This window comes from Hylobates moloch, unplaced genomic scaffold (assembly GCF_009828535.3).
Source record: "Hylobates moloch isolate HMO894 unplaced genomic scaffold, HMol_V3 SCAFFOLD_13, whole genome shotgun sequence".
NCBI classification, from domain to species: domain Eukaryota; kingdom Metazoa; phylum Chordata; class Mammalia; order Primates; family Hylobatidae; genus Hylobates; species Hylobates moloch.
Window position 1 is genome coordinate 71268676 of NW_026652288.1, and position 23865 is coordinate 71292540.

Sequence of the window (23865 nt, forward strand, 5' to 3'; positions counted from 1 at the left end):
TCTTCCTGTTCTATGGGAAATGCCTTGAGACACACTGGGAATCCCTTTCCCTTAAGGAAAAGCTTTTCTGCAACTTTATGTAACTCAATATGAATTAACATAATATTAACAATGGCAATGATAGTTGTGTCATTGGACTAGTGGAATTTTAAGATATTAATATTTAAGATATATTGTAATTTCAGAGATGCTTGGCTTCTTTCACTTGACAAGTCTGAAATGATTCATTTATGTTTTGGGGATTTTTCAGCCAGAAAGGACAGCATACCACTCTGGAACTATAGAGAATTTTAGAAGAGCAGTTTTGGCTAAAGAGTAGGCCAGGTCTTGGGAAATATTTTGAGCTTTATTGAACATTCTAAGGGGAAGTCACTGTAAGGTTTTGAGCAAAGGAAGATTTGAATCTGATTTTTTTTCTTTCTTTTAAGCACACTGGCATGTTATCCAAACTCAGTATCACCAGTAATGGAACAAAATGACATTGTGTCTTTCCCATTCTATCATATCAAGAGGAGGCATGGTAACATTACCAATGTAAATTTCTTGTCAAATGTTTATCTAGAATCTGATCATGATACAACAAAGAGATCCAGTGTGTGACATTCTACAAAAAGCTGGTCTGATCTTTAAAAAAGGTCAATGCCATAAAAGACTATAAAAAGGTGAGGAGGTGAATAGTTGAAGGAGACAATGTGTGTGCTGTGTGTGTGATCCTTGATAGATTATGGAATTTTTTAAAAACCATAAACACCTTGTTTTTGACAATTGGGGAAACTTATATGTAGATAATTATCAATGTTAACTTTCTTGGATGTGATAATGATATTGTAGTTACATAGGAGATTGTCCCTGTTTGTAGGAGATGCATGCTGAAAAGGTTTTGGGGGAGTGAAAGGTATACAGTTTATTTTTAAGTCGTTCAGGTGGAAAAAAGTATATGTAGATGGAAATAAGGCAAATACAGCAAAATGTTACTGATCACTGATATAGATGAAGAGTGGTGTTTATTGTACCAAACTTTCAACTTTTCTTTAGGTTAAAAAATTTAAAAATAAAAAGGGATAGGGTAGAAAAAGTACATGGTAAGATAACAGAACTACAGAGTCTTACTTTTTGATTTAACACTTTAGTTTAGTTTCCAACTTCATTCAGTGTTATAAGTGAGACGATGGCCTCTTATGAAAAACCTCAGTAAAATTGACCAACATTCCTTTATTTTAATTATTAAAAAAAATTTTTAAGAGATAGGGTCTTGCTGCATTGCCCAGACTAGTCTCCAATTCTTGGGCTCAAGTAATCCCCCCTCCTTAGCCTAAATAATTATGTGTGCTTTTAATCTAAAATACCCAAAGGCTTTTTTTTTTTTTAAATCCAGTAATTTTGTTGGAGTATGTCTTAGAGTTGGTCATTCTGAGTTCATAGACTAATTTTGATTCATGTTCTCTCTTGCCTTGTGTAATTTTTAAAGTATCTTTTAGCAACTATAGAAATGGTACATTCTAGTTTTGAGCTGAGGATGTCTTTCTGGCTTATTCTCATAGAGACATCATTCTGTTCTTTATTCCCTCTATTTTTTATTTTGTTTTTTTGAGACAGGGTCTCGCTCTGTCACCCAGGCTGGAGTGCAGTGGCATGATTATGACTCACTGTGGCCTCAACCTCCTGGGCTTCTCTCACCTCTGCCTCCCGAGTAGCTAGGACCACAGGCATGCGCCTCCACTCCCAGCTAATTTTTTTTTTTTTTTTTTTGAGATGGAGTTTCACTCTTATTCAGGCTGGAGTGCAATGGTGTGATCTCAGCTCGCTGCAACCTTCACCTCCAAGGTTTGAGGAATTCTCCTGCCTTGGCCTCCCAAGTAGCTGGGATCACAGGCATGCACCACCACACCCAGATAATTTTGTATTTTTAGTAGAAATGGGGTTTTACCATGTTGGCCAGGCTGGTCTCGAACTCCTGACCTCAGGTGATTCACCCTCTTTGGCCTCTCAAAGTGCTGGGATTACAGGTATGAGCCACGGCATCTGGCCTAATTTTTGTATTTTTTGTAGAGACAGGATTTCTTTATGTTACCCAGGCTGGTCTCGAACTCATGGGCTCAAGCGATCTGCCTACCTCCACCTCCGCCTCCCAAAGTGCTGGTATTACAGGCTTTAGTCACAGGGACCTGGCCTCCCTTTTTTTTACTTTTGGTAAATTTGTATGGGATTTAGCTTCTATACTTCGTTTCCTTTTTATGTGAATTTAGTTTTCCTCAACTTTTAGAAGGAAGCTTGTCAAGATAACGTTTCTAACTTCATATAACTTCCTCTTCTGTTAAAAAAATTATGGGCTGGGCGCGGTGGCTCACGCTTGTAATCCCAGCACTTTGGGAGGCCGAGGCGGGCGGATCACGAGGTCAGGAGATCGAGACCACGGTGAAACCCCGTCTCTACTAAAAATACAAAAAATTAGCCGGGCGTGGTGGTGGGCGCCTGTAGTCCCAGCTACTCGGAGAGGCTGAGGCAGGAGAATGGCGTGAACCCGGGAGGCGGAGCTTGCAGTGAGCCGAGATTGCGCCACTGCACTCCAGCCTGGGTGACAGAGCAAGACTCCGTCTCAAAAAAAAAAAAAATTATGGCACTTGTTTCCTAAGGATTCCTGGCTCTATCCCTGTGCCCCATGTTAGTCTATTCCTTCTTTGTTCCTTCTCCCTTTTTCCTGTCCTGTTAATTTTGATCATCTCCCAGCAGTGGCTCTTCATAGCAGGACCTCTCCTGGAAAGGATCTCTGACTGGTTAGTGTCAAGGGTTCATGGGGGTTAAACTCCTCTGACCCCTTTATGTCTTACCTTGGGTTCCCTGCCACTTGTGTACTATTGGTGTGGGCAAACCTCCTCCTAGCGTGCTGCGGTTCTCTAATTGGATGCTGTGCCTTCTGGGTCGTACCTCTTGGGTGTTGGGAATTCTCCTGTTTTCAGGTCCTTTAATAAGGCTGGATTGCTTCCCACGTAGGTGCTATAGCACTAGGGTTTGTGGCTGTGGTAGTTTGTCACCACCAACTTGTATTTTGGGGTTCTTGTAAATGTCTTTGCTATCTAGTTGTTCAGTAATTATGTGGGATCCAAGAAAATCCCAAAACATTTCCATAAACATTTCCATCTCCACTTTTCCAGAATCTGCTAGATCTTCTTGCCCTATTCTTAGTTTGCTGTGTATGGTTTAGTTTTTTCCTTAATATTTTCTTCTTGATATCTTAAAATGTATCTTTATGAATATTGCTTACTTTATTATGATGCACTCAGGGCAGTGAGGGATATTCACCTTAAGTCTTTAGGCATTTGTCTTTTTAATAGCTTTATGTAAATAGATATGGTAGATTTTTCTGTCTTGTGATGCCGAATTTTATTTGTCTCTGCATTGATGTGACTAAGTTTCTTTTTTCTCATTAGGATGGTTTTTCTAATCTCTCGAATCTAATTATCAAACTTTACAACTGTGTGTGAAGTGGGAGTAAATAAATTCCAGGTTTTGAGGGAGAGGAACTTTGCTTTTACTAGTGGGAGCCTTTTTGCTTTCTCCTGAATTGTCAAAGCTGTGACAGTTGCTGCATAGGCAAGGTCATACCCATGGTACAAGGAAATAGGGCAAGGATTCAGTTTCTTCAGTAACCTCTTGTGTCACAGAATTGAACATTTATTGCTAAGGAAACAGGAAAATTCTTTTAAAATACATTTTTTGAGTAAAGATTAGTTTACTTAAATACAGGCAGTCCTTGCTATGCAGGATAAGTAAAACAACTAAAAATAATAACGCAAGCTGAAACCGTGCAAAGCAATTTTAATAGTGGGAAAATTACAATTGTTTTGTGATCTTTAAAAATTTTTGTTAAAACACTAAAAACTTTTGTCAATTACAAAAGTGTAGGGAAATAAAAAAATAGTAAAACTACTGTTTACTACAGTATAACTTAAAATACTAGGAACATTGAGAATTAAAGTATTTTATTTCTTTGTAAAAAGCTTATCAATAGTAGTTTAAACAGCACTTCTCTGTGTCTTTTCTGTGCCTTGGTTGCTTCCAACATTTTATCCTTTGCAGTTTTAATGTCATGAAATATCTTCTAGAGTTTCTTTAATGTGAAGTATTTTCCTGGAGTCGCTTCCTTTGGGACGTTGCCATTCTTTCCATCACAACCAGTTTCCTCACTGATGTTGGTAAGTTCTGTGGCTGTATATTTAGAGGCTGTCAAACCCTGTCAGCCTTGCCACAGTCAGCATTTTCTTCTGTAACTCCATATATTCCAATTTCACTCCAGCATTACCACTTTTCATTTCTTTGCTGTACTTTCATCTTTGTTGGCCAGCCCCCTGTTTGGATTATCTGTATTTGTAAAAAGTCCTTTGGGGTTTATCACTGTAAGACAGGCAACACACTGCACTCTTGGCTGTTTGTTGTCCATTGACCAATCACCAGTAGAATGAAAGAAGGGAGGTGATTGGTCACTGATCCTGATGTTCATCTGTTATTTACATGGTGGTTTGTGGACTGAAGAGCTGGCAATGAAGTTTGTCCTTTATATAATTACTCACAGTAATGTGTGATAACTGAAATTTGAGCCATGTTGTTGGGGAGTGGTAATTAACTAAACCTTGGTATAAACCATGGTAATTGAAATTTGTGCATATTAGGATTATGCAAGGCAAGAACTCTGCCTGTAATATAAAAAAGCATACTTAGATTTGGTAAAAGTGGTAAAGGTAATAATGGGACTGAGTCTGAGAAATTTATGCAATAATGTAGTGTTTAAAAATATTTTTTAAAAAGTTAAAATTAAGGAATTATAGAGAAAATCCATGAAGGGGTGTGTGTATGTGTATACATTAATACTAAAGGTAAAGGTCTGAAAGGACAAAGTTCTAGTTTGTTCTGTGATTTCACTTTTCTACATTATTGAATATTCATATGACCAAAACCTTCATTTCTATGACCTGAGTAATTTCTTCTGGCACTGGATTGGCTCCCTCTCACAAATCCTCCTCTGTAGATGACTGACTTGCTTGTTACTTTTTTTTTTTTTTTTTGAGATGGAGTTTCGCTCTTGTTGCCCAGGCTGAAGTGCAATGGCGCGATCTTGGTTCTCGGCAACTTCCGCCTCCTGGGTTCAAGTGATTCTCCTGCCTCAGCCTCCCGAGTTGCTGGGATTATAGGCACCCACCACAATGCCTGGCTAATTTTGTATTTTTTTTTTTTTTTTTTTTTTTGAGACGGAGTCTCGCTCTGTCACCCAGGTTGGAGTGCAGTGGTGCGATCTCGGCTCACTGCAAGCTCCGCCTCCCGGGTTCACGCCATTCTCCTGCCTCAGCCTCTCTGAGTAGCTGGGACTACAGGCGCCCGCCACCACGCCCGGCTAATTTTTTTGTATTTTTAGTAGAGACGGAGTTTCACCGTGGTCTCAATCTCCTGACCTCGTGATCCGCCTGCCTCGGCCTCCCAAAGTGCTGGGATTACAAGTGTGAGCCACCGTGCCCAGCCAAGCTAATTTTGTATTTTTAGTAGAGGCAGAGTTTTTCCATGTTGGTCAGGCTGGTCTTGAACTCCTGACCTCAGGTGATCCACCTGCCTCGGCCTCCCAAAGTGCTGGGATTACAGGTGTGAGCCACCATGCCTGAACGCGTGTTCCTTTTTGCAGCAGAGGGAATACTGGTGTTGTAGGTGAGGCCTGCATTTATTTTTTGCAGATAAATGGAGAAGGGAGGAATGGTGGAAAAGATTACACAAGTGGCTAAAGGACTGACTTAAGGTTTTTATGTGCAAATTTTACAACTAGAGGGAGAAAACCTCCCTAAATATGTTTATTGTAAACATTTAGGACTTATTGAAGAGTATAAAGAAATAAAAATATAAAATCACTTACAGTTCCATTACTTAGATGAACTGCTTCATCACTCTTAATATTTTGGTGTATGTCCAGCCATACTCTTCCTTTTTTATACATGGATACAGACTTTTGCACTTTTATACAAGACATATTGAAGTGGCATTATACTGTACATGCTTCCTATAAGTGGATTTCCAGGGTACACACAAACTTTTAAAGCGTTTCTTTATGTAAAATTTAAAATATACAAACAAAAAAGCAAACAAAAAAAAAAAACCCAGGATAGAGACCAGACTAGTACAATGAACTTAATGTACCTATCACCCAACTTCAGTGATTTCAGTACACGGTCAGTCTTGTTTCATCCATAGCCACCTACTTTTGCATTATTTTGAATCATCTTCCAGGTAAGTATTTCAGTATATTTCAGTTAAAAACTTGACATTTTGTGAAATTAACCTTCCAGAAAAGTGTTATCCATGTATACCTGACAGCAGATTTAAAAAGTCTTTTTATTTTTATTTATTTTTGAGACAGAATTTTGCTCTTGTTGCCCAGAATTTTGCTCATGTATACCTGACAGCAATCAGATTTAAAAAGTCTTTTTATTTTTATTTATTTTTGAGACAGAATTTTGCTCTTGTTGCCCAGGCTGGAGTGCAATGGCATGATCTCAGCTCACTGCAACCTCTGCCTCCCAGGTTCAAGCGATTCGCCTGCCTCAGCCTCCCCAGTAGCTGGGATTACAGTGCCCGCCACCATGCCCAACTAATTTTTTGTATTTTTAGTAGAGACAGGGTTTCACCATGTTGGCCAGGCTGGTCTTGAACTTGTGACCTCAGGTAATCCACCTGCCTTGGCCTCCCAAAGTGCTGGGATTACAGGTGTGAGCCACCGCGCCCGGCCTAAAAGTCCTTTTAAAAATCTTCGTGTTACGAGTGAGATGCATATATATCATTTTCCTCAGATAATACAAAAAAATCCTAACACAGTGAATTTGGCCATGCTTATACTCCAGCATCAAACTTCTAGTTTCCCCATCAGTATATATCCCTCATAAAAATGTTGTGACTATTGATAGGGTGACCAAATAACTTATTGTCCAAACTGAGACACTTTGAGATTGAAAGGATGCACTGTTAATAATAATGCCCATATAATGAACATAAACCAGGACTATGTTTTGGCACAGCTGGATTGTATGCTTATCCTACCATTAGATCATGCATGTAAGATATATATACACACGATCACTATATTACATAGTCAATAAGTGGTAGCATTTATTAAGTTTAAGTATTTAATATATGCCCATGCATGGATATATATTAAAATCTTCCCTTTAAAAGGGGTATTTTGAATTGGTAACTCAGAAAGTCCTAAGTTTTCATTCCTATGTGTTTTTGGAGCTGACAGTGATCATTAATTTCTTTTAAGTACTGTAGCTTTAATTTTCATAATGAAGACTTTGTATTAATATTTGCAGCTGGAGAATGCTGGAGGAGACCTTAAGGATGGCTGCCACCACTATGAAGGAGCTGTTGTCATTCTGGATGCTGGTGCTCAGTATGGGAAAGTCATAGACCGAAGAGTGAGGGAACTGTTTGTGCAGTCTGAAATTTTCCCCTTGGAAACACCAGCATTTGCTATAAAAGAACAAGGATTCCGGTAGACTTTTCACTAATCTTTTCATGAGGAGATTGAACTTAGATTGTGAAATATTTTATTATTAATTTGCTTGAGCACTGAATTTTTCTATGAAAATAAGATATGGAATGGTTTTATGAGAAATTTCCCATGGCTCTGATTTGGGGAGAAAAAGGAAAAATTTAAGCTTTCAGTTTAAAAAGATTAATTTTAATTGCACAGTTAAAAGAACTTATTATCATTTGAGTATTTTATGTTTTATAGGATTTATGGGTCAGAGTTAGATGTAGCTGTTGTGGCCATTCATTCATTTACCCAAAAGCATTTCATCAAAGGAAAGTAGGAAGTTGGCTAGAATACTCCAAAGAGAAGAAATCTGTGTACAATAAGTGTTTTTGCTTCCTGTCCCAATAGACTAGTTTCTAAAGTATGGAGAATATTTCTTAAATCTAATATATGGGTTAATTTTGACAGCTTATACTCTTAGAACTAGTCAAAATAACAGCCAGCTTATGTAGTTTCTTCTTTTAACAACTATTTTTGGTTAATGTCATGCTTTCTTTATTTTGAGACGGAGTCTCACTTTGTTGCCCAGGCTAAAGTGCAGTGGCACGATTTTGTCTCACTGCAACCTCCACCTCCCGGGTTCAGGTGATGCTCCTGCCTCAGCCTCTCGAGTAGCTGGGACTACAGGCACATGCCACCACACCTGGCTAATTTTTGTATTTTTAGTACAGAACAGGTTTCACCATGTTGTCCAGGCTGGTCTCGAACTCCTGACTTCAGGTGATCCGCCTGCCTAGGTCTCCCAAAGTGCTGGGATTACCGGCGTGAGCCACCGTGCCCAGCCAATGTCATGCTTTTTAATGCTTTTTTTTTAATTGTTGTTTTTTCTTAGATTAAGACTGTTAACGTAGAAGCAAGCAACTGTAGTTTATGTCCTTAATTGGCTCTTAAACTCTAATATTTAACTCCCAAAATTTAAAATTTTATTTTTCTTAAAAGAATTGTCTTTCCAGTGTGAAAGTGGTTAAAAGAACTTTTAAAGACTTCACAGACATGTGTGCATTATCCTGTGATTTCTTGGCTCTGAAGTAGAGTGAATTAGAAATTAGAAAGGCGGGTTTAAATATAACTGCTCTAGTGTTAGGATACAGATAACAAATGACTCTTTCTTTTAAACTATGGAATTTTAGAGTAATAAGGGACCCTTGAGTTTATCTAATTCAGCTGACTTTATTTACCAGTAAGAACTAGTTTTTTAGAGGGATCAAAAAACTATGTGATAAATCTGAATGGCTCTCTGTCAAATCAGAGCTCCATCATTCCCCTCACCCAAAACAAACAAAAAATCCCCAGCAAACTAACAGACTAAATAGATACTAGAATAGGATAGCTGAATACTTGGCAAGAGAAATCTAATGGTGTTTCATGTCACTTGATCATAAACAGTGTCTAGGTTCAGCTTGTACTTAGAATTTCCCTTATGTAGTAGGAGAATAGGAACTATACTCCTGTGGCTTTTATTACTGTAATCCTTCCTGTAGAAATAACTATTTGACCACCCCTTTTCTAGAACATTTTGTGACATGAGAGACATCTTAACCTACCTATTTTTATTTTTATTATTATTTTTTTGAGATGGAGTCTCACTCTGTCACTCAGGCTGGAATGCAGTGGTGTGATCTTGGCTCACTGCAACCTCTGCCTCGCAGGTTCAACCTGGCAGATTCTCCTGCCTCAGCTTGCAGAGTAGCTGGAATTACAGGCATGTGCCGCCACGCCTGGTTAATTTTTTTATTTTTAGGAGAAATGGGGTTTCGCCATGTTGGCCGGGCTGGTCTTGAACTCCTGACCTAAGGTAATCTGCCCTTTTCAGCCTCCCAAAGTGCTGGGATTACAGGCTTGAGCCACCCCGCGTGGCCCACCTATTTTTAGAAGCTTGATCTGCCTGATACATAAAATTGGTATTTGGAATGAATTACGACTTATTGGGCCTTGTGATTGCAAGTTACTTTCAGAATAGCAGGGTAGAAATGGAAGGCTCAAAGAGTGATTAGCTTTTAAAGATTTGTTGAAATAAGACTTTCTTAATTGGTTTAAGTACTGCTTCAGTTTTATCCTTAACTAAGTCCATGACTTTTTTGTTTTTTTAATAGCACTAAGAATCTTATGTCCTTGAGTTCTTTAGCAGATTAAGGGGTACTGGGCAGTCCCATGGTGGTTATCCTTTGTGAAACTAAATATAATATAATATAATCTAGAGGTCTTGATTATTAAGTATGTTTTATAGAATTTTAGCTTCTGTTTTTTTTTTTTTTTTTGAGACGGAGTCTCGCTCTGTCACCCAGGCTGGAGTGCAGTGGTATGATCTCTGCTCACTGCAAGCTCTGCCTCCCGGGTTCACACCATTCTCCTGCCTCAGCCTCCCAAGTGGCTGGGACTACAGGTGCCCACCACCATGCCCGGCTAATTTTTTGTATTTTTAGTAGAGACAGGGTTTCACCATGTTAGCCAGGATGGTCTCGGTCTCCTGACCTCGTGATCCACACGCCCCGGCCTCCCAAAGTGCTGGGATTACAGGTGTGAGCCACCACGCCCAGCATTAGCTTCTGCATTTTTAAGGAGTTAGGTTATAGATCTACCCTTGGGGTAACCCCATCCCCCTTGAGAATTTTGTTATCTTAAAGATCTCATTTATCATCTGAGTAGGTTGTCTTCCATCTCTCTTTTGCAGGACACATGCTAGCAAATGTTTACCACATCTCAGGTTGCCCATACAAAGTTCAAAAGGTGCTTTTGAGCTCATTGAAATTGCTGTTTTTTTAAAAAATGATCTAGCTTGCTGAGCATTTTTTTTTCTCTCATTGTTTTGTTTTTTATTTTTTAAAATTTTTTGTAGACATGGGGTTTTACCATATTGCCGAGGCTGGTCTCGAGCTCCTGGGCTCAAGCAATCTGCCTGTCTCTGTTTCCCAAAGTGCTGTGATTACAGGTGTGAGCCTCCATGCCCAGCCTTACTGAAATTTTTTTTTTTTTTTATAAATTTGACTTATGTTGTATTATTCTTCTGGATGTATTATAAATCTAGCAATATACTTTGTATATTTTCATATGACAGAGAATCACTATTTAAAAAGTGTGTTGCAGTCCAAATTTGTAAGTAAGTTTTGATTAGATTTTACAATGCCTTTTTCTTTGAAATACAGATAAATCAGATTTATCTGCAAACTCAAAGTGAATTAGAGAGTACCTTAAATTGAATAAAGGGCCTAAGTATACCTTCATTGTGTGAGTGGGCATGTGTGGCAAACTGGAGAGCATGTGCTGCTTGAAGGTGCAAGCCTCTTTATGTTTCCAATTGGTTGTAGTTATGCAGGAGTGAAGGCCCAGTGTTTCCAGATTTTTTTTTCCCTAAAGAAATTCCAGAAATAATTTTTGTGAAATTCTTGATATTAAAATGTTTAAAATTTTTTGAGTGAATACTAATGGCCAGTGTAGATGTATTAGTGGCCAGGAGAGGAACATAGGCCTCAATTTGCAGTTTTCCCTTATTATAGTAGTTTGACTCCCAAGTTAACCCATGCTCTGCAAATTATAAGGTAGCTAAATTATACTACTGGCCTGATTTCTGAGAGCAGGGCATGTGGGGCAGAATTGTTATTAGCTGCCTTTCCTGGGCTCAGGGAAAATTGTTGGGGATGGTGGATGCTGTAAACAGGCAAAGTTAGGTAATTTATACTTTCTATTCTGCCATCTTTTGTTGTAGAGTATTTTGCTCTGAGCCATCCAGGGCCTTCATAATACCTTCAGTTGTTCTGTGACCTGCTAGGCTCTGACAAGACCTGTATTTTCACCATCTCTAGAATTCTTACGTACTTCTTCCATTGATAAGGAAACAAGTAAAACAAATCCATGCTAAGTATCACAGATAGAAACATTGATATTATCTATTTGGAAGTTTGTGCTTATTAACAAGTAAATGCTGAATTGATAGACTTCTAAACATTGCAGTAAAGTACAGTAAAAATAATAAAACCATGTAGAATGATAATTCGCTGTGATATAATTAGAATTTGCTACATTCTACCAAAAACAACACAATTTCTGGATCTGTGTTGTTTCCCTCAGTGGTACAAGGGAGAGAGGGCATAGACCTTGTATAAAAATTAACAGAGATTCTTCACTGATTGTTCCTTAAATCACAGTGCTATTATCATCTCTGGAGGACCTAATTCTGTGTATGCTGAAGATGCTCCCTGGTTTGATCCAGCAATATTCACTATTGGCAAGCCTGTTCTTGGAATTTGCTATGGCATGCAGGTATGTCAGCAAATTTGTTTTGAAAGCTTACTTATTTTATTCTGTTTTGCGACTCATACTGTATTAGTATTTTCTCCCTTTAGGATATTTAAGATACTTAGTTGGATGAGAGAACTTGTGCATATTACAACTGTGTGAATTGCCACACTAGTATGGCAGAACTAGCCTGATAGGGAATCTATTTTCATAGTAGTAAGTACACTATTTCATGTAACAAAACACTATCCATTTAAAAAAAAACTTGGACATGCAAATTTACATAAAATTTTCAGAAATAGTACACAGAGCTCCTGTATACCTTTACCCAGTAGTCCGGTTGTTGACGTTTTTGAACCATTTGAAAGTTGCACACGTGATGCCCTGTTACTTATATTTCCTAAATATTAGGACACTCTTACTGCGTAACCACACTGTCCAGGTCAGAAAAGTTAACATTTACTCATTGTTAGAATCTAATCCACAGACTCCTTCACATTTCACAGTTTGTCTCATTAATATCCCTTATAGGCCACAGATCAGTCAGGACTATGTGTTGTTTTTAATTGTTGTTTCTTTAGACTCAGTCTGAAGCAGTTCCTCAGTGTTTCCTTCTCTTTCATGACCTTGAAAGTATTTTTAAAATTTTTGTGTTAGTTATTTTGTAGAACATTTCCCAGCTTTGGTTTCTGTGATGATTCCTCATTGTTAGATTCAGGTTATGAACTTTTGGCAGGAGTATCACAGAATTGGTGCTGTGCTTCTCAGAGCATCTTATCATGAGGCACAGGGTGAGGATTTGTGGCATGACAGGTGATGTTAACTTGTATTATTTGGTTAAGATGGTGTCTGTCAGGTGTCTCCCCTGTAACATTAATTAATAAGTATATGTACCTTGGTTTTATATCAAAAGTAAGAATAGGCCAGGCATGGTGGCTCACGGCTGTAATCCTAGCACTTTGGGAGGCCGAGGCGGGTGGATCACCTGAAGTCAGGAGTTTGAGACCAGCCTGACCAACATGGGGAAACCCCATCTCTATTAAAAATATAAAAATTTGGCCAGGGGCAGTGGCTCATGCCTGTGATCCCAGCACTTTGGGAGGCCGAGGCGGGTGGATCACCTGAGGTCGGGAGTTCAAGACCAGCCTGACCAACATGGAGAAACCTGCATCTCTACTAAAAATACAAAATTAGCTGGGCGTGGTGGCACATGCCTGTAATCCCAGCTCCTTGGGAGACTGAGGCAGGAGAATCGCTTAAACCTGGGAGGCGGAGGTTGCGGTAAGTGGAGATCGTGCCATTGCACTCCAGCCTGAGTGACAAGAGTGAAACTCCTTCTCAAAAAAAAAAAAAAGTAAGAATAAGTAGGGACTTATTGAGATCTTGAGATAAGATACTCTTCTTCTTTTCTTTCTTTTTTTTTTAAAAATACTTTGTTTTTAGAGCGGTTTTAGGTTCACAGCAAAATTAAGAAGGTACAGAAATATGTTATATACCTCCAACCTCTACACATGCATAGCTTCTCCCATTATCAACATCCCACACCAGAGCGACACATTTGATATAACTAATGAACCTACATTAACACATCATTATTCCCAAAGTCCTTAGTTTACATGAGGGTTCATTCTTGATTTTTGTACATTGTATTGTTTTGGACAAATGTATCATGACATATATCTACTGTTGTAGTAGTATGCATAGTATTTTGACTACCCAATCCTTTGTGCTTTACCTGTTCATCCCCCAAATCCTGGCAACCACTGATTTTTTTTATCGTCTTTATAGATTTGCCTTTTTCAGCGTGTCATATAGTTGGAATTATACAGTATGTAGCCTTTTCAGATTGGCTTCTTTCACTTAGTAATGTGCATTTAAAGTTCTTTCATGTCTTTTCAGTCTGGGTAGCTAATTTCTTTTTAGCACTGAATAATATTCCATTGTATGTATGTATCACAGTTCATTCACTCTCATTCAGTAAGTGACAGTTTACTTATTCATCTCCTAACGTCTTGGTGACTTCCAAGTTTTGGTAATTATGAATAAAGCTGCTATGAACATCCATGTACAGGTTTTTGTGTGGACATAAATGTTCAACTTTTTCAGTAAATTCTAAGGAGAGTGATTACTAAATTGTTTGTTAAGAGTATGTTTAGTTTTGTAAGAAACTGCCAAAACTGTGTTCCAAAGTAGGTGTACAATTTTGCATTTTATAGTAAAAGCCTCTTTTTTCCTTTCAATGTTCTTTGAAAAGTGTTTGATTATGAATTTGACTTGGCAAAAAGAAAGATTTTTTCCATCTAGTAGTCTTAGAAGAGCCTGCACCCTGATTGAGTTGAATATTGGATATTGGCTGGCTTCTTTTTTTTTTTTTTTGTCCCAGGGTGTAATATATTTATATAATTTATTGATTTTCTTTGTCAGAGTACTCAGTGTTAATCATATAGCACAACTTATAATATTAAATGGTTGTTAGTATATTGAGAGGCATTGTAACATTTCCTAAGGAAGAATCTCACAAGACATATTTTTAAGGCCTACTTATAGTGAAATATGTCTGAAAAATGCTCCTTTAATTTAAGAGATAATGGCTTAGTGTTTCCCCATTATGTCAGTTTCCTGATATAATTATAAGGCCAAATTGTTCTGTCATTCAATAGGATATCTTTTAGCCAAAGCCAGGCCTGCTGATGTTAAATGCATAACAATTTTTGCCTTTATTGTCATCTGAACTTTTGTAGTAAGATAATGGGATATGCCGATCTTGGTTATTTAGACAGAATTTGTCCTTCCATAAAATAATGATATAGAAGATGCCATCTAGCTAATGTGTTGTTTGTAAAGGACTGCCACTTAGTGACTAGGTTGGGGGTAATTTTAGGACCTAAGTGTATACCTTTGCCCCCCATGACATTCTGAAATTTGAGCAATTTCAGTGTCTTATATACCATCTTTTCCCATTAACTGGACTCTCCTGACAGAGGCTTTCTAATTGCTTCCTGGTGATTCTTTGCTTTAGAAGAAAAATGTCTATACTGCTTCCTTTATATCTCTTACTGATTTACACCCCCCAGCCTAAAAAATAGAATATTGGTAGAGCTTTTGAAACTTTCTTTGTATGTCTCCATTCACATTCTTCTCTTCCTATCAGAGGTAACCAACTTTCCTGAATTTTGTTATTCATTCCCTTTCTTTTTTTTACAGCTTTGTACATAATGTTTATATTCCTAAATAATATATTAGTTTTGCCTATTGACCTATATATAAGTGAAATCATACTACCTGTATTATTTTCAGCTTTGGTTTGGAGATTCATTCATGTTGGTACATTTTATTGTAAATTATTCATTTTCACTATTGAATTTGTTTGAATATAGCATGTTACTTTTACATTCCAGTGTTCATAATGTTGGCTTTCTAGTTTCTTTCTATTATAGACAATATTGCTGTGAATATTTTTGTACTTGTTTTCTGGTGTTGTAAATACACAAAATTTTCTCTAGGTTAACTGGCAGTGGGAATGCTGGGTCATAATGTACATTTTCAGCTTCTCTAGGTAAACGATATTTTTTTCCCTCAATTTATGTTCCCACAGCAATATATAAAAACATCTTCTGCTCTATATCCCTGCCAACCCTTGACATGATTAGATTTTTTTTTTGTATTTTCTTATCTGCAAAAGTATTAAATAGGGGTCACATTGTAGTCTTAAAGTTAATTTTCCTTGTTATTATAAGATTCATACGTTTATTTGCCATTTGTGTCTGCTTTACTATAGACACTTGTTCATTTTTATATTAAATTGTCTTTGTTACTGTGTTGTGGGAGCCTTTATATATTCTAGATACTAAACTTTTCCCAACTATATATGTTGCAGATACCTTCTGGATTGTGACTCATCTCTTCACTCTTTATGGTTTCACTTGGCTTCTTTATATACTTCCAGAAGATTTTGTCAAATTATTTTTATTGGGCAGAATTTCCTTCCCTTTCTCCCTTCCCAATCTAAAACTTATAAAACTTTGACATATCAGAAAGATAAGAGGAGCTGATCTGATTGGGTGGTGGGCCTGGAGTACTCTATGGATTTCTTTGAGGCAGTTAGAATCTTGGGGTTTATCCAGGAATCCGTATTGGCCACATACTTTGCTAGGGCCCTTGGGCTGTGAAGAGACCTGAAGACATGGAGGAGAGAACATAGTCTATTTTGATAATCACTTTAGTTTGAATGGACTGGAGTAGGAAATGAGGGGGAAGGTGAAACCAAAAATTAGACAAGGGCCAAGTAAGGAAGTCTTGTGATTAATATAAGGAACTTGGATTTTATCCTGTAGACCAGGTGTCAGTAAGCTATGGCCTATAGACCAAATGTGGCCTACCACCTGTTTTTGCATGACCTGCAAGCAAAGAATGATTTTTTACATTGTTAAATGATTGGGAAATTGAATAAGAATTATATTTGGTGATGTGTGAAAATAAAATTCAAGTCTGTGTCCATAAATAAGGTTTTATTGCAACAGTCACACCCATTTCTTTGTAAGTATTGTCTATGGATGCTTTTGAGCTACAGTGGCAAGAGCTGAATAGTTGCTACAGACACAGTAGGGCCTGCAGAGGCTAATATTTTTCTCTGGCCCTTTAAGAAAGCTTACCAACCCTTGCTGTAGATGCTAGAGGGCTAATGAAGAATTTAATCATAGACTAAGACAATTATCTTTATATTGTAGTAGCTAACATTGGTAGGTCTCCAGAATATTGCTGGAAGATGGACAAACTAGAGTCAAGGGAACTGATTAGACTGTAGCAATGTTTCTTAAATTGCATGTTAGTTAATGTGCTACAGAAAAGAGTTTTGTTTCTGAGTCTTTAGTTTGACAAATACTGTGTTAAACAAGTGCTAGCAGGTGTCTTTACTGCTGGAGTGAGCTCAAACCTTTATTGTGGGACAGTTTATTGTGAATGCCTAAAAGGAGAATGTAGAGGGCACAATTTGCTAATGGTTTTGAAGAATATGCTACTCTGAGTTATAAGAATGCACATTTATTTAAGTCATCTGTCTTATTTTCTGTCAGGGGCTGGGTCAGCCTGCATTACACATTGTTAAGGCAGATATCTTCTGATACCTGTTGTGGAACAGATGCGCTAAGATGAGTGGGAGTGTTTATATCACTGCAGATTTAATGTTTGCAAAAATCTTGTGTATATTTATCTATTGTGGGAAGTTTGGGGCATGTAAATGATAAATAAGAAAAGAAGACTGATTAACAGAGGAGGTGCTGAATTGAAGAGACCATGTGAAATCAGTCTATAAGTGTATGGGACTTGAATAGATGAGCTTAACTGAAAGGCCAGATTTTCTTGCTTATCCCATCTCTACAGCACAGCCTTCAGCAGGCTTTCAGGCTGTTCCTTTGGAGCCAAAGATTAAATAGCTTGGAAAAATTTATTGTCTAATTCTTGTTCTGGTACAAGGTTCTTGTTGTCTGCTGTATCTTTTTCTAAACTCAGAATACCTTTTAAAATGCTTTTAAATCAAACTCAGATGTAAGTAATTAAGATATCTCTATTTATAAGCAGATGAATTCATTAAAGTACACTAAGTGGAAAATCTGCCAGTGTTTAACACAAATTAACCGCAGGTCAAATTTTGAATCCAATTTTGTTTTATAACAATGCCTGTTAATAACTGTATAGTTATATATAACAATACCAAATGATCTACATTTATTAAACTCCTTTTATTTTGGGGATACAGATATATCAGGTATTCTGAAAAGAAAGAATATAAATTATTAAATCAGTATAACAAAATGGGTATTTTTCTTTTGATTTCTATTAACATTAATTTTTTTCTTTGACCAGATGATGAATAAGGTATTTGGAGGTACTGTGCACAAAAAAAGTGTTAGAGAAGATGGAGTTTTCAACATTAGTGTGGATAATACATGTTCATTATTCAGGTATTACATTTTTAGATGAATAAGAACAGTAGTAATTAACTAATTTAAAGTTGATACTATTATTTTTAACAATTGGAGATTCTATAATTCATAAACAAAATTAAAGGTATAGTAGTGACCACAAGTGTAATTGTCATATTTGCCTTCCAGTTGAGTGTCAAAACAATATGGGATGGTGGTGATGTTAATAGGGAATAAGGAAGGTATTTAAGAAATTTGAAAATGCCTGTGCAGTTGTGGAACCGTACTTGGAATCGTATGTTGTGATACCAACATTTGTATTTTCCCTTTTCACTCTTTGATCTGTTTTTAAAGATTATTATTTTTCTTTTTCTTTTTTTTTTTTTTTTCGAGACAGAGTCTCCCTCTGCCACCTGGGCTGGAATGCAGTGGCACCATCTCAGCTCACTGCAACGTCCGCCTCCTGGGTTCAAGCGTTTCTTCTGCCTCAGCCTCCTGTGTAGCTGGGACTATAGGCGTGAGCCACCACTCCTGGCTAATTTTTGTATTTTTAGTAGAGACAGGGTGTCACCATATTGGCCAGGTTGGTCTCGAACTCCTAGACCTCGTGATCCGTCCACCTTGGCCTCCCAAAGTGCTGGGATTACAGGCGTGAGCCACCGCGCCATGCCAAAGATTATTATTTTTCAAAGGAAGATTAATAAAAAAGCCAAGGTTGCTCAAAATAATTTTTTCAGCTGAAGTTACTTATTGTCAAAATGAGTTTGAAATCCAGTGCTTGTTCAGCTTCATAATGGAGAGGTGTTGACACTTACATTCATCCTTATTTCATATGACTCATCTTGAGAAACATTTTAGGAATCTTGTATGTGATATACCAGAAGAAGCTTTAAACATAAAGATTTGGTTAAGATTTGACATTTTTCTGTCTTTCTAGTTCTAAAATTCTGGGACTGTATCACAACCTATACTATTCCTAAACAATGATGGCAACAACAAACCCCAAAATATCTTTTTGGCATTAATATACTTTATTTTCTTGCTTTATTTTTAATTTACATTTTTATTCCTTAGTATTATTTATTATTTATTTTGTAATTTAATTTAATTTTTTTTTTTTGAGACGGACTCTTACTCTGTCGCACGCCCAGGCTGGAGTGCAGTGGCGCAATCTTGGCTCACTGCAACCTCCACCTCCCGGGTTCAAGTGATTCTCCCACCCAGTCTCCCGAGTAGCTGGGATTACAGGCAAAATTTTTTGTATTTTTAGTAGAGATGGAGTTTCACCATATTGGCCAGGCTGGTCTTTAACTCCCGATCTCAGGTGATCTGCCTTGGCCTCCCAAAGTGCTGGGATTACAGGCATGAGCCACTGCGCCTGGCCATTCCTTAATATTATTTAATATCGAGTTCTTAGTCAGATTTTCCATAACATAAACAGTATATTTTTATGGTTAATTTGTTTGAATCAGGGTCCAGAGAAAGTGTACACATTTCATTTGATTAATGTTACTTAAGTCTCTTAAGTAACACTTTCTTAACTAAGTGTCATTAATTTGTTTGGCACTAGAGGTCCACATTGGTACTGGGTTGTAATTGTTTCTAGGACTTCCAGATAACAGCTGGGCAGTACCTAGTCTTTTAGAATTAGAAAACAGAATCATTAGTGTATACTTATTTCCAGTTAAAATGAAAGATTATAGGGTTTTTACCTAACTCTTTTGATTTTGTATCTCTCTACTCTTAAGCTGAAAATGTTGATTGCCAATTATATTAATTATTTGTTTTAACCTACAGTATGCCTGTATCTATACTGTACTTATAGTTACAGGATAACAGTTTCAGTACTAAGTCCTATTACTACTTACATAAGACTACCAAATGAAGTGCCAAGGTCTTTGAAATACCTGTTCTTAACATAAATCTCAACAGATATATAATGTTGAAATTATTGTTCTGTAATCTCTTGAAATTATTCCTGTGTGTCTGGTTATACTACCAACTTCATATATTTATTTGTTCTAGTTTCTTTCCAATTTTTATGGATTGCCTTTTTTAAGGTTTAACTTTTTTTATTGGCTTTATTTGTAATGGACATAATATTTGAATTCTAGCAGTATTCCATTGTCACTTTTTTTTTCTGTTTTTCTAATCATGTATGGCAAGCTTGTGTTTCTAAAACAAAAGAACCCATGAATCATGTTTTTAATTAAGATATTTGTGTATTTTATTTTTTGTACCTTTAGGGGCCTTCAGAAGGAAGAAGTTGTTTTGCTTACACATGGAGATAGTGTAGACAAAGTAGCTGATGGATTCAAGGTTGTGGCACGTTCTGGAAACATAGTAGCAGGTGAAAATTCTAAAAATTTTGCACAGTTCATTTAAAAAGCTTTATCTGAAGAGTAAGCATATGCTTCTGTATGAGGTACTCTTTGATTTTTCCTTTTTCTTCTGAGCCGAGATCGCGCCACTGCACTCCAGCCTGGGCGACAGAGCGAGACTCCATCTCAAAACAAAACAAAACAAAACAAAAAACAGACAAATAAAATAAAATTGGCTGGGAGCAGTGGCTCATGCCTGTGATCCTAGCACTTTGGGAGGCTGAGGCAGGTGGATCACTTGAGGCCAGGAGTTCGAGGCCACCTGGCCAACATAGTGAAACCCCATCTCTACTAGAAATACAAAAAATTAGCTGGGCATGGTGGCACACACCTGTAATGCCAGCTACTTGGGAGCCTGAGGCATGAGAATTGCTTGAACCCAGGAGGTGGAGGTTGTAGTGAGCCGAGATCATGCCACTGCACTCCAGCCTGGGTGACAGAGCAAGACCCTGTCTCAAACAAAAAAAGAAGAAAAAAATTAAACCATAGAGGCAGAGACTGTGAGAAATTAATTGTGGTTATTGCTTGAGTATTTTCAGCACGAAAAATTTTAATTTGTGACTATTTTCTCTATAAAGGCATAGCAAATGAATCTAAAAAATTATATGGAGCACAGTTCCACCCTGAAGTTGGCCTTACAGAAAATGGAAAAGTAATACTGAAGAATTTCCTTTATGATATAGCTGGGTGCAGTGGAACCTTCACCGTGCAGAACAGAGAACTTGAGTGCATTCGAGAGATCAAAGAGAGAGTAGGCACGTCAAAAGTTTTGGTAAGCAAATTATTATCTAGAAGTCTACAAATTTATATCAATAATATTGGAATCCAGGAGCTAGAGTCCTCAACACAGCCCTTAAATGTTCTACGGTTTTAGAGTGCTTTTCCAGTTACCATACATATCTTTGATATAAATAGCACTTTTAGGTAGTGATTTAAGCTAATAGTGTTTATTTTCTTTTTGCTTGTTTTGCTCAGTTTGATTTTTCATTTTACCCCGTAGGTTTTACTCAGTGGTGGTGTAGACTCAACAGTTTGTACAGCTTTGCTAAATCGTGCTTTGAACCAAGATCAAGTCATTGCTGTACACATTGATAATGGCTTTATGAGAAAACGAGAAAGCCAGTCTGTTGAAGAGGCCCTCAGAAAGCTTGGAATTCAGGTCAAAGGTATTGAAGAACCCCAGAAAAGTTAACTTACATGTTAGGACTTATTTAATCAAGTCTAGTCTTATGGTTTAAATGAGCACAATTACAGTTTTCTCAGTATGCTCAAGGTTGAAAATGTTTTTTAGTTTTACAATTACCTCTGGTGTAAGAGAGGTCTCAGTATAAATTTTTAAACTATTGATTCTGCTAATTTTATACATAGATTGATAAGTTAACTGTTTCCAGCTACTGTTCAGTTCTCTTCTAGTCATTCACTTTTAAAATTATCTTTTCCTGGCCAGGCGCGGTGGCTCATGCCTATAATCCCAGCACTTAGGGAGATCAAGGTGGGTGGATCACCTGAGGTCAGGAGTTTGAGACCAGCCTGGCCAACATGATGAAACCCCATCTCTACTAAAAATACAAAAAATTAGCCAGGCTTGGTGGTGGGCGCCTGTGATCCCAGCTACTCGAGAGGCTGAGGCAGGAGAATCTCTTGAACCTGGGAGGTGGAGGCTGCAGTGAGCAGAGATCATGCCACTGCACTCCAGCCTGAGCAACAAGAGTGAAACTCCATCTAAAAAAAAAAAAAAAAAAAAAAAGAAATTATCTTTTCCCACTCTATTTAATGATAGTTATGCACAAGGCTACCCAGTCCCTCCTCAGGTATGGGTATACAGATTATTTTGCAAACAGAAAAGCTTATTGTGGGAGAGGTGAAGATTCTATATATTTTTTTTTTTTAAAGGGCCACTAGTAAACTTCTTAGTCCTTAATAACATTTACTTTTGTAGATACCTTTTATACTTTTTAAAAACAAGGTGCAATTGATAGTTATAATGAAATGAGGTCAGTAGTTTAATGATACAAGTTATTGTACATATTATTGAATTAGTTGGAATTGATACCAAAAGGCTGAATAAAATGAAGACTTGTATGACGTGAACATGAGTCTATTTCTTTGAAACTTCTCTAAAATAACAGTAAAAGCATAAAACAGTGTAATACCATAAGGATGTGGGATAGAGGAGATGATAGCAGACAGATGGTTTCAATAAAATGTTGGAAAGTGGAAAGCAGATGGGTAGAGGTGGATTTTCTCTGTTTAAGCTAAGGGGGGTCTCTCCAACATCCTGGGAAGGTCCCCAATGGTATCTTCACATGGTGATATGTGTTTGTGAAATTTGCAAGTAAGATATTTTGATAATTTGTAGTTGTTTATTTTCTTTCAGCTCTAACTTGTTCTCTGTTAGGTGGTGCTGGAATGGCTGTGGGCATTTTGAGATCAGGCTAAGACAAAGATGAGCTGGGGATGTGCTTAGTATGGGTTTAGTGGTATATATGTGATTTTCAATTATTTCTGTGTATAGTTAAGTACTTGTTAGCCATCCCAGTATAACTTATGATTTTTAGTATCTTATTTGTTATTCTGTTTCTTGAAGGAGGCCTTCAAATTGTAAAATTTGGATCTGTCCCTGGTAACTGACGTAGCAGAATGGAGGGATTCACAACCTTGGAGTGGGGTGGGAAGGAAACCAATAAAAAGCAAGCTGATTTGTGCTGTAGACTTCTGGGGAGGCTCAGGAATTTGAAGCATTGGGTTCTTTTGGGGGCATTGGTCTCTGGGTTAGCCTAAAACAGGGATTAGTTAAAAATCTGAGAAGCAGATCCTTTTCCTTAGCACAGGAGCAAACTGCACCCTCCTTCCCCGTCAGAACACTGTGGATGTATTCTCTAGAGGGGCTAAACGAGGTTCTGGACTTGAGCCTACTAACACCAGGCATAGTTGAGGGTGGAGGTAAGACTCTACATTAAGAACAGGATTAAGTAAAATTCTCTATGCTGAATGGTGATTCCCTCTTCCTACCACTTCCTCTGTTCAACTGCCAGAATGCCAATAGGCAGGAGAGTAGATATGTCTTCTCTGGGTAGTTGACCGGGTACAGGAAAGACCTACAAATTCACTGGCTTTTCCACAGTGAAATAGCCAGCTGCCTTGTCATCTTACAGTGAAGGCCTGTAGTAACTAAGTTTTATTAGCAAATAGAGATCTTAGTTCTTAGTTTCTTGTCATTAAATAAAAAGCCAAGGATTGTTAAACGTATGCTCATAAATATTAGTTTTACAAGACACTAGTGTGTGATTCCAACAACTTGGATTCTGTTCAGGAGCCAGTGCTTTTGACTTCTTTGGGGCTAAGCTGCTTGCTGTGGCTTCTACTTGTTGCTCTGGTGAAGCACTGAACAGAGGGAAAACAATCAGCATAATTTTTTTTTTTTTTTGAGACGGAGTCTTGTTCTGTTGCCCGGCCAGAATGTGGTGGCACGACCTCGGCTCACTGCAACCTCTGCCTCCCAGGTTTAAGCAATTCTCTTGCCTCAGCCTCTGAGTAGCTGGGATTACAGACATGTGCCACTACGCCCCGCTAATTTTTGTGTTTTTAGTAGAGATGTGGTTTTGCCATTTTGGCCAGGCTGGTCTCACACTCCTGACCTCAAGTGATCCACCCAACTTGGCCTCCCAAAGTGTTGGTATTACAGGTGTGAGCCACCACGCCGGCCCTAATCAGCATAATTTGTGATGCCATGGCCCTAGATCTAAATGCCAGGAGATTC

The 23865-nt window shown here is 37.7% G+C and overlaps 1 protein-coding gene across 1 annotated transcript in view; it reads left to right on the plus strand.

The window, feature by feature from the left end:
• Positions 1 to 23865, plus strand: part of GMPS (guanine monophosphate synthase) — a 101591-nt gene that overhangs the window by 16554 nt on the left and 61172 nt on the right. Inside the window, exons 2-7 of the mRNA XM_032172036.3 lie at positions 7344 to 7525; positions 11713 to 11827; positions 17666 to 17763; positions 19971 to 20074; positions 20684 to 20877; positions 21106 to 21271. Coding sequence (XP_032027927.2) covers positions 7344 to 7525; positions 11713 to 11827; positions 17666 to 17763; positions 19971 to 20074; positions 20684 to 20877; positions 21106 to 21271 — 859 coding nt within the window. The remainder of the gene's footprint in view (positions 1 to 7343; positions 7526 to 11712; positions 11828 to 17665; positions 17764 to 19970; positions 20075 to 20683; positions 20878 to 21105; positions 21272 to 23865) is intronic.